We start from the raw sequence: 15271 nt of genomic DNA, 5'->3' as shown, positions 1-15271 counted from the left end.
TCCACAACCCGCCAGTTGGAGGCGCTGTCCCTACAGGTCACTGAGTTGAGGGGGGCAGTACAGCAACAGGGCCTAGCAGTATCTAATGTGCAAGCTGGAGCGACAGGAAGAGTTGCTGAGCCTAAATTCCCTTTCCCTGAAAAATTTGCTGGGGAACGCAGTAAATTTGTTTCTTTTCGTGAAGCTTGCAAACTATATTTCCGTATGCGCCCGATCTCCTCGGGTAATGAGGCTCAGCGTGTGGGCCTGGTGTTGTCATTGTTAAGCGGGGATCCCCAAGCATGGGCGTTTTCTTTGCCATCTGATTCTGCTGCATTTGACTCTGTGGAGAGTTTTTTTTTCCTCTCTTGGAAAAATCTACGATGAACCTGACAGAATGGCTCTAGCAGAATCTAAGATACGCACTATTCGCCAGGGGGAGTGAGTTGCAGAGGATTACTGTTCTGAATTTCATCGCTGGGCGATCGATACACAATGGAATGATCCAGCATTGCGGAGTCAGTTTATTCATGGGGTTTCTGGAAGGGTTAAAAAGGCCCTTCTGATGTACGAGACTCCTGCTTTTCTAGATTCCGCTATGAGTCTGGTTCTCCGCATTGATCGCCGTTTGCGTCAGGGGGAGCATGAGACACCGCCTATGGGAGAGGGTTTAGGTTCACGTGAGGTTGCTGCAGGTGAGCCCACGGAGCCTATGCAAATCGCAGGGGTATCACATGTGAAGCGTCGAGCCCCTGAGCTTAGGAAGCAGGGAGCCTGTTTTTACTGTGGCAAAACTGGTCATTTTATTAACATCTGTCCTCTGCTGTCTAAGAAAAATGCAACAGTGGAAAACTTCTAAGCTCAGAGGGTGTGGAGGAGACCAATCTGAGCTTATGTATATCCTCCATGGTGGTTTCGCAATGCATGCTCCCTGCTAAGGTTTTTATCGCTGGCAGTGAGCTGCCAATTACTGTTTTTGTGGATAGTGGTTCAGCCACAAATCTCATTGATGAGGAGTTTGCGCGCTCAGCAGGTTTTAGGATTGAAAAACTGTCTCATCCTATCCGCATGGTCACCATCAATGCTGCTCCTCTCTCTCAGGGGGAGATTACTGAATTTGTGGCTGAGGTGAAACTCCACATTGGAGTTCTACATTCCGAGCGGGTTACATGTAAGGTGCTCAGGAATCTTCCTGCTCAGGTGGTTTTGGGTTTTCCTTGGTTGTCTATGCACAACCCGGTAATTGACTGGAAAACTCAGGACATAATTCGGTGGAGCGAGTTCTGCCAGGAGAATTGCTATGCCATATGTGTGCCTGCAGTGACTTCAAGCGTTCCGGAGTCACTTCAGGATTTTGTGGATGTGTTCTCTGAGAAGGGTTGTTCAGAGTTGCCGCCACATCGTTCTTATGACTGTTCTATCAGGTTTAAACCAGGGGCCAAGTTGCCTAAAGCAAGGATGTTTAACATCTCTGGTCCGGAGAGACAAGTGTTAAAAGATTATATTGCTGAAAGCTTGAGCAAAGGGCACATCAGGCTGTCATCCTCGCCGGTGGCAGCAGGGTTCTTCTTCGTGAAGAAGAAAGATGGCGGATTACGCCCGTGTTTGGATTTCAGGGAGTTGAACCAGATTACGGTTCGTGATCCATACCCTATGCCTCTGATACCAGATTTGTTCAACCAGGTGGCAGGTGCTAAGTGGTTTACCAAGCTTGACCTCAGGGGGGCGTACAACCTCATAAGAGTCCATCAAGGTGATGAATGGAAGACGGCTTTTAATACCCCTGAGGGTCATTTTGAAAATTTGGTGATGCCTTTTGGGTTGACTAACGCACCTGCAGTGTTCCAACATTTCATCAATGATGTGTTCTCGCATGCTTTGGGGAAATTCGTTATCGTGTACCTAGATGACATCCTTATATATTCTTGTGACCGTGATGCTCATTTAAATCATGTCAGGCAGGTGTTACAGCTTCTCAGAGAGAATAAGCTGTATGCTAAACTTGAGAAATGTGCATTTTCAGTTCAAGAGTTGCCTTTCTTGGGTTATATTGTGTCTGCTTGTGGTTTTAAAATGGACGCCGCTAAGGTGCAAGCGGTGCTGCATTGGGAACGTCCTGATAACCTGAAAGCACTTCAGCGGTTCCTTGGGTTTTCTATCTACTATAGGAAATTTATCAAGGATTTTTCCATCATTGCTAAACCGCTAACTGACATGACTAAAAAGGGTACCAATTTCTCCGTTTGGCCTGAGGCTGCTGTGCGCGCATTTGAATTTCTTAAGAACAGTTTTGTTTCAGCCCCCATTCTTGTGCAGCCAGACATATCAAAACCCTTTGTTGTGGAAGTCGATGCGTCTGAGGTTGGTGTGGGGGCGGTACTATCTCAAGGCTCATCTTTGAGTGGTTTGCGTCCGTGCGCCTATTTCTCCAAGAAACTGTCGTCCGCCGAACGTAACTACGATATCGGCAACAGGGAGTTGTTGGCAATCAAGTTGGCCTTTGAGGAATGGCGACACTTCTTGGAGGGGTCGGTACATCAGGTTACTGTTATTACCGATCATAAGAATCTGCTGTATTTGGAGTCAGACAAGCGTCTGTCCCCCAGGCAGGCTCGCTGGCATTGTTTTTCACGAGGTTCAATTTTGTTGTCACTTACAGACCGGGGTCTAAAAACACTAAGGCGGATGCTCTGTCCAGGTGTTTTCCGGGGGGTGAACCTCAGGAAGATCCAGTACCCATCCTCCAAAAGGGTGTTGTGGTTTCGGCTCTCACTACCGAGGTTGAGGCTGAGATTGCCGAGGCTCAGGAGGAGGTACCATCTGAGCTTCCCATCAACAAATCTTTTGTACCGCTTCATCTCCGCTTAAAGGTTTTGGCGGAGCATCATGATGCTGTCCTGGCTGGTCACCCAGGGGTTAGAGGTACCTTGGAGTTGGTGTCACATCGGTTTTGGTGGCCCAAGATCCGACAGGACGTGGTCTTATACGTGTCAGCTTGTACCACGTGCGCTAGGGCTAAGACGCCCCGCTCCCGTCCTGTTGGCACACTACTTCCTCTTGAAGTACCTAGTAAGCCATGGACGGAAATCTCCATGGATTTCATCACTGATTTGCCCTCATCAGCTGGGAACACGGTCATCTTGGTGATTGTTGATCGGTTTTCTAAAATGTCGCACTTTGTGCCTTTGCCTTCGTTGCCTAACGCTAAGACTCTGGCTCAGGTATTTGTGCAGGAGGTGGTCAGACTTCATGGGGTTCCGTCTGACTTCGTGTCTGATAGGGGGTCTCAGTTTGTGACAAAATTTTGGAAAGCATTTTTCTCACTGCTGGGGATCAAGTTGTCCCATTCTTCGGCTTTTCATCCTCAGTCAAATGGTCAGACTGAGCGTATGAACCAAAATTTGGAACAGTACCTACGCTGCTTTGTCTCTGATAACCAGGAGGAGTGGTCTACCTTTCTTCCTTTGGCTGAGTTTGCCATCAATAATCACCGCCAGGAGTCGTCTGGGGAGTCTCCGCTTTTTTTTGTGTTTATGGGCTACATCCTCAATTTTGTACTTTGAGTCAGAGGGGCTCTTCCGGCGTTCTGGAGGAGGATCAGTTAGGAGCACAATTGTCATCAGTCTGGAGGAGAGTTAAACAGCGCCTGTTGAGTGTGGGTGCTAGGTACAAACGTGTGGCTGACAGTAGGCGTGTGCCAGGTCCGGACCTGAGTGTGGATGACTGGGTGTGGTTATCCACAAAAAACATAAGACTCAAAATACCATCCCTTAAATTGGGTCCACGGTTTATTGGTCCATTTAGGGTCACCGCCGTCATTAACCCAGTAGCGTACCGATTGGAGCTCCCTATGGTGTATAAAATACACAACGTGTTCCACAAGTCTCTGGTGGGTTCTGTGGACGCGGCGCCTATGCCAACTCCAGTCTTGGTGGATGGTAATTTGGAGTTTGAAGTCTCCAAGGTGGTTGACTCTCGTGTAGTGCGTCACACTTTACAGTACTTGGTACACTGGCGTGGTTATGGGCCTGAGGAGAGGTCCTGGGTACCAGCCTCGGATATTCATGCGGATCGGCTGGTCAGGTTTTTTCATCGTCGCCATCCAGACAAGCCGGGTCCTATAAGCCGTGAGGGCCCTGGGGTCCCTCGTAGAAGGCAGGGTACTGTCATGTCGGACGCTGTTCAGACCAGGTCGTTCAACAGACAGCGGTAATTCCGCTTTTGACCACTATTTGCTCATTGGCGTCGGCTAGATTTTATCTAGCTGTTCCGGGGTTAATTTACCTGATCCTCGGATTGGAAGCTGGGCCATGCCCATTGCCCTTAAATAGTTCTCCTGATCATTGGGCGTCGCCGATTATAGCTTCTGTCTTGTGCGTTGTTATCTCGGTCTGGAGTGGAGAGCTGGTTGTTGGAGATTCGTTGCTGGTGGGGTATTTTCCTTTGTCTTATTTACTCCTTCCTATATTTGTATTTATTTTGCCCTGCACATTTATAGTGTATTCCTGAGTGACTGCGGCGTGGTGTATATTTTCCTTTATCCTTGTCTGTGCTAACTGTGGGTATTGGTGTATTACCTCTTCACTGGGTGGTGGGCGGAGGTTTCAGCCTAGGGTTGAAACAGGAGACAGGGTGAGGATCAAGGCCTGGACATGCACACCATCAGTGTAAACTCCAGGTAGAGGGTCAGTCAGGATTTCCCTAGTCTGAGGGAAATTGCAGGGGCCCGGGTTATTAGCTCTCGCTCACCTAGTCTCCCCGTGACAGTTGGATACAGTGGGGTCATACTGCAGCAGTGGAGAGGTTGGATACAGTGGGGTGATACTGGAGCTGTGGAGAGGTTGGATACAGTGGGGTGATACTGGAGCTGTGGAGAGGTTGGATACAGTGGGGTGATACTGTAGCAGTGGAGAGGTTGGATACAGTGGGGTGATACTGGAGCTGTGAAAAGGTTGGATACAGTGGGGTGATACTGTAGCTGTGGAGAGGTTGGATACAGTGGGGTGATACTGTAGCAGTGGAGAGGTTGGATACAGTGGGGTGATATTGTAGCAGTGGAGAGGTTGGATACAGGGGGGTGATACTGTAGCCGTGGAGAGGTTGGATACATTGGGGTGATACTGTAGCAGTGGAGAGGTTGGATACCTTGGGGTGATACTGTAGCAGTGGGGAGGTTGGATACAGTGGGGTGATACTGTAGCTGTGGAGAGGTTGGATACAGTGGGGTGATACTGTAGCTGTGGGGAGGTTGGATACAGTGGGGTGATACTGTAGATGTGGAGAGGTTGGATACAGTGGGGTCATACTGTAGCTGTGGAGAGGTTGGATACAGTGAGGTGATACTGTAGCTGTGGAGAGGTTGGAGACAGTGGGGTGATACTGCAGCAGTGGAGGTTGGATACAGTGAGGTGATACTGTAGCTGTGGAGAGGTTGGATACAGTGGGGTCATGCTGTAGCTGTGGAGAGGTTGGATACAGTGAGGTGATACTGTAGCAGTGGAGAGGCTGGATACAGTGGGGTGATACTGAAGCAGTGGGGAGGCTGGATACAGTGGGGTGATACTGTAGCAGTGGAGAGGTTGGATACAGTGGGGTGATATTGTAGCAGTGGGGAGGTTGGATACAGTGGGGTGATATTGTAGCAGTGGAGAGTTTAGATACAGTGGATTCATACTGTAGCAGTGGAGGTTGGATACAGTGGGGTGATACTGTAGCAGTGGAGTGATGCTTGCTTGCTGCTGCCTGCCCTGCAGACATATGTCTGAGCTGTGACTTGCTCCTGTGAGCGCTTTGCAGCAGTAACAGGAGGACTGTCCCTTTAATGATTGGAAGCTTCCTTTCCCCTCCCAGAGATCACTGCCTAGTGAAGTGAGCGGCTTGAAGTTTCTCAGTGCTCGTCTCAGGCAGCCTGACATGGCACAACGTCCTGCCTGCTCCATGGGGCTGCTGTGCCCTCTCTGCACTCACCTCCTCCAGGACTGATCTGCTGGTGCACACCATCACCACCATCCTCCTCCTCACCATGGCTCCTTCCCAGGAGGTCAACTTGTCGGATATTCTGAGTCCGAACTCCAGCACTGGCAGCAGCACTGACAGCAGCAGCAGCAGCAGTGATGGTGGCTACTTTCTCACCCTCTCACAGAAGTGGATGGTAGGGTCAGCCTTGGTGTTCATGATCTTGATGATAGTCTTTGGAAACCTTCTGATCATTATTGCCATAGCCAAAACTCCAAGATTGCAAACTATGACCAACGTGTTCATCACCTCTTTGGCTTGTGCTGACTTGATCATGGGAGTTTTGGTGGTGCCACCTGGTGCCACCATCCTCATCACCGGGGACTGGCTGTATGACACCATCGTGTGTGAGCTGTGGACCTCTGTGGATGTTCTGTGTGTCACAGCCAGCATAGAGACCTTGTGTGTCATAGCAGTGGACAGATACATTGCCATCACCTCGCCTCTAAAGTATGAGATGCTGGTGACCAAAGCCAGGGCAAGGTTGGTAGTCTGTTTTGTATGGGCAGTATCTGCCTTGATCTCCTTCCTACCCATCATGAACCACTGGTGGAGAGATACCGACAACCAAATAGCCAAGGACTGTTACAATGACCCTAAGTGTTGTGATTTTGTCACCAATATGCCATATGCCATCATATCCTCCACCATCTCCTTCTATGTGCCCCTGGTCATCATGATCTTTGTGTATGTCAGGGTCTTCATAGTGGCCACCAAACAAGTCAACTTGATAGAGAAGGACAAGGTGCGATTTAATAATGGCACACCGGTGCCCTCCACCAAAAACAGAAGGACTTCCAAAAGAAGACCCTCAGGACTACTGGCCATCAAGGAACACAAAGCCCTCAAGACTTTGGGCATTATCATGGGCACTTTCACACTTTGTTGGCTTCCATTCTTCGTGGCCAACATCATCAAAGTCTTCTTCACTGCCTTAATTGATCCTCAGATCTTCTTGTTCTTGAACTGGTTGGGTTATGTGAACTCAGGGCTGAACCCAATCATTTACTGCAGGAGTCCAGATTTTAGGAAAGCTTTTAAGAAACTGTTGTGTTGCCCCAGGACTGCAGATAGAAAGCTACGTGCTTTGTCCAAGGACCCTAAAAGGTGCCAATATGCCTCCAGCAACCTTCTAAGCTGTGATGGGACCAAGCACTTGCCCGATGCTGAGCTGGGCAATGGGAGCCTCAGCAGTAGTAGTCGTTGCAGTAGTAGGACTGAGGAAACCAGCCTGAAGAACAGTCCTGGGAACTCCCATCTTAATGACCATCCTGACTTGTAAGCCACTAAATGGAGCCTTCATTCCATGGAGCCCTGTAGTCATCCAGGCCATGGGGTTGACCCCTTTGTTTTACAGAAGATGAGGCTTTGCACAACCCCTACCCAGGACACACAGACAGGGGATGCTTCATGCTTCTTCATGCCTAGTGTCCATATGTCTGGAGGCCCTGACAGCTCCAGGCTTTCTGCTGGGCAGACTTAGACATGTTTACTTGATGCTGGATGGACTCATCCAAGGGTGGCCATGGCTCCTGACCTGTTATGAATGTGGCTTGTACCCCCTTAATCTGAATTTAAGACTACTGGTTCCTTTTCAGGAAAAAAAAGCTCCCCCCCAAAAACATCCTTTTAAGATTTAACTTATATGTACTTATGTAGCAGAGCTGGGTCTGTTCCACACAAAGATTCCAATATTACAGTCAGCGATAACATTAATAACACATTCGACTCTGCTACATCTCACACAGTTACACAATATGGCTGAAAACAAAGACAAATGTCCAATGAGAAAGGAACTTAGTTGTCAGAAGAAATGAATCTGTCTCCAGTAAATGGATGTAGTTCAATGAGTAGTTTGTTTTCCAGCAGTCCTATGCAAAACTACAGTATTTTGTGCCAATAATAAATTCAGCTCTGCTACTTATTCTATTCCTACACAGATGCAGCAGAGATGACTTTGTCATTTAGCTCTTCAGTGCATCAAGACGCTTACTGACTTGAGATAATCTACTGTATCTGGCAGTCCTATGTAAAACCACATAGTATAAATTGTGCTAATATCAAATTTAGCTCTGCTACATTTTCTATACCTACATAGATGCAGCAGAGATGAGTTTGTTATTTAGTATTTTCTTCAGTACACATAGGTAACATCCTGTTTTGAGGCTTACCCGCAGTCCTATGTAAAACCATAAGAACGAATTGTACCAGTAACAAATTCAGTTCTGCTACGTACTCAATACATTCACAGATGCAGTAGAGAGGACTTTATTTAACTCTTCGGTACATCAATAAGTTTACTGACGTGAGATAATCTAGCACAATCAGCAGTCCTATGTAAAACCATCATCATAATAAGTTGTGCTAATATCAAATTTAGCTCTGCTGCCTATTACCTGCACAGAAGCAGCAGAGATGAGTTTGTTATTTAACTATTTCCTTCAGTGCACCCAGATAACTTCCTGATTTCAGGTTTAGCTGCAGTCCTATGTAAAGCCACAATAAATACATTTGTGCCGGTAACAAATTCAGCTCTGCTACACATTCAATACCTGCACAGATACAGCAGGGCTATTTTTGTTATTTAACTCTTCAGTACATCAGGCTGCAGACTGATATGAGATCATATGAATTAACCAGCAGTCCTATGTAAATCCATACTCAATACATTATTATAATGAGTTGTGCTAATATCAAATGCAGCTCTGCTACATATTGTATGCAAACACTGGAACAGCAGTGATGAGTTTGTTAACTATTTCATTCATTGCATCTAGGTAAAGGACTGACTTGAGGATTACCTGCAGTCCTATGTAAAACCTCAGTAAATAAGAACTAGTTGTGCCAATACCAATTCAACTCTGATACTTATTCTATACCTACACAGATGCAGCAGAGATGAATTTGTCACTTAACTCTTTAGTACACCAAGTATCTTACTGACTTCATATAATACAGAATAACCAGCAGTCCTATGTAAACCCTCAGTGAAAACATCATCATGAGTTGTGCTACATATTGTACACCTACGCAGAAACAGCAGAAATGAGTTTGTTATTTAACTCTTTCCTTCTTGCATCCAGGTAACTTATTGACTTGAGTTTTACTAGCAGTCCTATGCAAAATATTCGTAAATACAGAATTAATTAATTAACCGATTCAACTCAGCTACTTGTGAGTTAATTATTGAACTCTTTTTTTATTATGGCAATTGACACTTTATTTAGGTATCTTTCTGACGGTCTGAGGTTTACCTGCAGTCCTATGTAAATCCACAGTGAATACAGAATGAGTTCCGTAGATAGCAAACTCAGCTCTGCTACATTGTATAGTTACACAGATACATTTTTTTTGCAGTTAAAGAGGTGTAGTGGGTCCTGTGTGCCAATAACAAATTCAGCTCTGCTACATCTGTATCTCGGATGTTTCCTTTGCACTTTGCCTGTGACCTGCTAATAAGAGAAAATGCATTATGTACAGGTCATTTGGCCGTATTTTGTCGTGATTCGTTCCGGACCCTCGGGACCCCCTCCCCATTATAAACAGGTTATAATGGCCATGCCCCTTCCCCATCACCTGGGGATATGCTGCTTTCTAACACCTTGTACAGCCGGTTTGTCCATGAAGTGTCCAGTCTCAGGATGTCATCAGTGCAGGGGGATATGACGCACATCACACTCATATAACGCCTGCAGCCGGGCCCCTGACATGGCGTGACGGACCGCAGGGAATATGGCCGTGTTGGCGAGTAGCGGCATCCTTGAGATCTACCCGGGGGCCATAGTACATGCCATAAATCAAAAGTTACTGTATGACCCAGAGAAGGGTCAATTATGATGTTTTGCAGATGTAGCAGAGATGACTTTCAAATACTTCTCACATGTCAGAAGTTTTGATCAGTGGGGGTCCGAATGCTCACCGATCGCTGAAGAGAGGGGGCGGAAGCGGTCTCCTTGGGGCCACAGACTCTTAGCTAAACCTTCCTATGTAAAAACCATACTGATCTAATATCACGAGCAGTGCCAAACGACAAACTCATCTCTGCTCTGCCGTATGGAGCCCGTGCTAACTGACGAACAAATGAACAGATTGCTCTCTGCTAAATCCTACAGATGTAGCAGAGTGGAGTTAGTTATATTCTATGGTTTATGTGGCAGTCTGTACACTATAACCACAGCACATTGCGTACATGACTTAGCAGGGCTGAGTTTGTCATGTGGAATTCCATTACAATGTGTAACATGTGGTTTGGCCTCATACATTTGATTAAGTATTGCATTATCTTGTAATAAGCGTGAATTAACAATGCAGGAGATATGTAAAGGGATGGTTTCATTAGTGACAATCCCTTTAATAAGGACCTGTCACTTGCCATAAATATATCGTACTGTAATCCTGTGTAAATGCCGCTGTTCTCCTGAATCCGGCGTTGTTTTTCTTTTGTTTCTGCACCTTTCCGTCCCTGAGATATGCCCATCTTACCTCCATATAAATCAAGTTGTTTTTTTTTTAGCCAACCGGGTGTTGTCCTATAATGACACGCCTACGAGGAATAATTTGTGGACCGCACCCACTTGGAAAAAACAAAAATGTATTTAGAATCAGGGCCATATCTCGGGAACGGAAAGTCACAGAAAAAAAAGAAAAACAGCGTCGGATTCAGGAGAACGGCGCCATTTACACCAGATTAAAAAAATACATAAATGACGGCTACTCTTTAAAATTAGACTGACACATCCAAAGATGATTTCCTGCTCATTTTTCCTGCAGTGCCCACTACTGGAAGAATGTAGTAGTGCATGCAACCATTCAAATGACTGGATACCGATGTAATACATAGATGAATAAAGTCTGCCAGGGCAAGAACTGTTACTTTGGCTCTTAGAGGAGAAGTCCATGTGCCCCTATAGACCATATGCAAAGCAGACAATCCCTTTAAATGAGAAAATTAGGAAAAGCGTAATCGGCCCTGCTACATCTCTCCATTATATACAGTCTCTCCTGACTCTTTCTCCCTCTGGTTTTCCTTTTTTTTCCGTGCAATGATTGTTACCCACATGCCGTATTTTTTGCACATGCTTAAAATGACACGCACATATGTGTACAGCATTACAGAGGGTATTATTGTGTAATGTGTAAAGATGTATAGATTCTATTCTAAGTTATGTATATACAGTGTTATTGGAGTAAATATCTGACAGAAATGTCTATTTTTCTATATGGAATTAAATGTGTACTATGGCACAACGGGGCGCTGTTTGGAGTGCGTCACTCGCCCGCAAGTTACCTGCGACTAATCTTCCTGGACACGACAAAGTGTTACCCGTAGGGCGCAGAGAGAACGACAGTGGTTGTGGTGTCACAGAATAAATCATTTTTGGGGGGTAAAATCAACGTTTATAAGCATTTTTGATACTGCTTAATGAAAGACAGTCTTTGTTGCCCATAGCAACCAATCACAGAGCAGCTTTCATTCTGTTTTCTGCTATTTAAAAATGAAAGCTGCGCTGTGATTGGTTGCTATGGGGCAGCAAAAACAGTTCTTTAGAGACACTTTCCCAAAAAATATTTTATGGGGGGTGGGGAGTGAAACTTAATGTTTTTATTGGCTTTTTTTAACTAGTGGTTATCCTGACACATAGACAATCTAGAAAATAAAATAAAAAATTGTACCCAGAGTATGCTGCTTTTTGAGGAAAAACACTAAGGCCTCGATTCCTCATTTGCATTTTTTTTAAATGGGTACAAAGGCAAATAATAAAAAAAAACCCTTGTCAGTTCTTTAGAATGGAGAGATTTTTACGCTCCTAGCTTACTGCTCGTTGCCTAGGTGACCAGCCACCATTGCAGTTTTTTTAGTAGTGGCAGGTCTCCTAGGCAACGAGTTCAGCATCTCCAAGCTTACGGGGCGTCCAGATCAGTCGAGCAACTCCAATGCTGCAAAGGCAAAGATGTCCTCTGCTTGTGACATGTCCAGTGAGGTGACATTACTTCTGGTCTGAACATTCAGTCTCCAAGATGAACTTAAAGGGGTATTCTTATCTGTAAGATCCTATCCCAATATGTAGAAGGTGTAATAATAATATCATTGTTTATTATTATTCCATGGCGCTTTACATGTGAGGAGGGGTGTACATAATAAAAACAAGTACAGTACAATACAAGTCACAATGGTACGGGAGGAGAGAGGATCCTGCCTGCATTAGCAAATACCTACAATTTGAAATGTAGTATAGTTCTTCTGATTAGCTGTCACTTAGCATATCAGAGGTACTAGACTACATTTCTAATTCAAGGTATTTGCTAAAATCATTATCATTACACCTACTACATATTGGGATCTGATCTTTGAGCTTAGATTAGAAGCACCACTCCAGTGGTAAAATAATACCCAAAAAATACTGAAGTGGCGCTTTAATAAATGCACAAATAAAATAATGAACAAGGTTAAAAAAAAAAAAAAATCACTGTTGGAACCCATTTTGCTCCTGGAGTGCAAAATCAATTTTAAAAGCTAATTGTTTAGGGAATATTTACACTTACAAATTATCCATCGCAAATCCACATGAAAATTCGGAAACAAAATTTTGCCGTGGATTTCATACTTTTCATTGCAAATTGGTGAAAGGCGCTGCACAAATCCCCAGCACAAATCGACATGCTGCTGGCTTAAAATCCAGATCGCCAGTCATTTTTCGCTGCTTGTGATGAGATTTCTGAAAATTACACCCCTGAGAATTAACCATCATCCTAAAACCTGCAGGAAAAATCCACATTGAATGTTCAAGGTGTGAACGGACCCTAGTGATGACCTGTAAGATCTTGCAAAAAAAAAACCCAAAACAGTCAAAACATAAAACCAGCACTTGTGTAGGCACTTTCGATGTTTTACCACCCGTCGATCCCACATAATAGGGGCAATATGACTAACCCTAGCCCCGATCCCCAGCAATGTGCAAATCCACAAGGTTCAGCACAGAATTATCCTTAGAAATTACAGGTAACAAGTTAACATACATTGATTTTTTTTTCTATTCTTACAAAACAAATTTAGAATAAAAAATGAATCAACTTTAGTCAGTAATTTGGTCTAAAAATGTCCTGCCGTTTTGGGTCTACAGCTCCTCTGTAGACCTATGTGTCTCCATAGTTATAGACCTTTCTGGTCTGTACCTTCTATTATGTATATAGTATATGGTACTTCCATCTGCTCTTATGTTCTGTTCAAGGGTAAGTTAGTTTTTTCAGCGTTTTTTTTCTGTAGAAAAACCTGATCTCTTGGCAGGAAAGAAGCTGCAGAAAAAAACATGTTTTGCTTAGTTTTTCTTGAGTTTTTTCATACCTTTTTTCCAGCAGTTTTGACATGTCTGTTGTGCTTTCTGATAAAGTTTAGTGTTGAAAGAAAAAGTCCTATTCTATAGAATGAGGTTTTAGCACAAAAAACGCAGCAAAACCTGATACCTTAGTTTTTTTTAGTTTTTTACCATTTTTTCACCACCCATTCAAGTCAATGAGTGAAAAATGCCGAAAAAAACACTGAAAGAAGTGTCCAAAAAACATGCAAAGCACAAATTACTGATGACAAAAAAAAACAATGTGTGTGCAGGAGATTTCTGAAAAAGCTGCTAAAAATTAGCATAAAAGAGCATAAGAAAATGCAATAGTGTGAACTTAGCCTTAAAGGTATGTTTATTTTTTATATGAAATGCATAAAAACAATGGTTGCAATTATTTTCCTTTCCTTTATAGAGGAGTTGTCACCAGGTCAAAACTTTTATTTAAAATTTTATTCCCTTTGCTATCCCAGGGTATTCCGATCTTTTTAAAATTAAATCTGACATATGGGTTCAGAGAGTTGGGCTTTTTTACAATGGGGTGTGCCTTAGAGGATTATCCCCTGTAAAGGCCATAAATATTAGAGTTACCGTAAATAAAAAGGTTCATATATCTGGCACCATAAAAAAAAAAAATCAGAATAATCAGGGACACAAATGGAATAAACTAAGAGCAAAAACTGGGCACTTGAGATGTGCCGACATGTCCTCTTTAAGATGAAAATTACATTTATACTTTATTATGATTGTCCAAAAATCCACATCTATCAAAAAGTTTATTTATTTCAGTTCTTCAATAGAAATAGTGAAACTCATATATTATATAGTCATTACAAACAGACTGATCTATTTCAATTGTTTATTTCTGTTAATGTTGCTGATTATCGCTTACAGAGTTCTGTATCCAAGCATATTAATGGGAAGTTGAGTGGAAGGAAAAAGTGTGGTATAGAAAGGTGCACAAGCAACCGGGATAATGGCAGCCTGAAAAGATTGTTAAGAAAAGGCCATTCAAAAATGTGGGGAGATTCACAAGTAGTGGACTGGTGCTGGAGTCATTGCTTCAAGAGCCACCACACACAGACGTATCCAGGACATGGGCTACAAGTGTCACATTCCTTGTGTCAAGCCACTCATGTCATGACCAACAGACAACGCCAGAAGCGTCTTACCTGGGCCAAGGAGAAAAAGAACTGGACTGTTGCTCTATGGTCCAAGGTGTTGTTTTCAGATGAAAGTAAATTTTGCATTTCATTTGGAAATCAAGGTCCCAGAGTCTGGAGGAAGAGTGGAGAGGCCACAATCCAAGCTGCTGGAGGTCTAGTGTGAAGTCTCCACAGTCAGTGATGGTTTGGGGAGCCATGTCATCTGCTGGTGTAGGTCCACTGTGTTTTATCAAGACCAAAGTCAGCGCAGCTGTCTACCAGGAAATTTTAGAGCACTTTATGTTTCCCTCTGTCAACAAGCTTTTTGGAGATGGAAATTTCATTCTCCAGCAGGACTTGGCCCCTGTCCACACTGCCAAAAGTACCAATACCTGGTTTACAAACAACACTATCACTGTGCTTGATCGGCCAGAAAACTCTCCTGACCTTAACCTTGTCAAGAGGAAGATGAGAGACACCAGACCCAACAAAGCAGAGGAGCTGAAGGCTGCTATCAAAGCAACCTGGGCTTCCATAACCCCTCAGCAGTGCCACAGGCTGATCACCTCCATGCCACGCCGCATTGATGCAGTAATTGATGCAAAAGGAGCCCAACCAAGTATTGAGTGCATTTACTGAACATACATTTCAGTAGGACAACATTTTAGAATTTAAAATCATTTTTCAAGCTGGTGTTATAAAGTATTCTAATTTACTGAGATAATGACTTTTGGGTTTTCATTGGCTGTAAGCTAATCATCAACATTAATAGAAATAAACACTTAAAACAGATCACTC

The 15271-nt window shown here is 44.0% G+C and overlaps 1 protein-coding gene and 1 long non-coding RNA gene across 2 annotated transcripts in view; one reads left to right on the top strand and one right to left on the bottom strand.

The window, feature by feature from the left end:
- Positions 1 to 13105, bottom strand: part of LOC143774487 (uncharacterized) — a 73589-nt gene extending 60484 nt beyond the window's left edge. Inside the window, exon 1 of the long non-coding RNA XR_013215541.1 lies at positions 11282 to 13105. This is a non-coding gene — a long non-coding RNA (uncharacterized LOC143774487). The remainder of the gene's footprint in view (positions 1 to 11281) is intronic.
- Positions 5754 to 7766, top strand: LOC143774486 (beta-4C adrenergic receptor-like). Its single transcript, XM_077262128.1, has one exon. It carries the CDS (start codon positions 6002 to 6004, stop codon positions 7274 to 7276), a length of 1275 nt encoding a protein of 424 aa, XP_077118243.1. The 5' UTR covers positions 5754 to 6001; the 3' UTR covers positions 7277 to 7766.
- Positions 13106 to 15271: the final 2166 nt, after the last annotated feature.

This window comes from Ranitomeya variabilis, chromosome 5, assembly GCF_051348905.1.
Source record: "Ranitomeya variabilis isolate aRanVar5 chromosome 5, aRanVar5.hap1, whole genome shotgun sequence".
Classification (NCBI taxonomy): Eukaryota; Metazoa; Chordata; class Amphibia; order Anura; family Dendrobatidae; genus Ranitomeya; species Ranitomeya variabilis.
The sequence above is the reverse complement of the archived record's forward strand: the minus strand, read 5'-3'. Positions and strand labels throughout refer to the sequence as shown.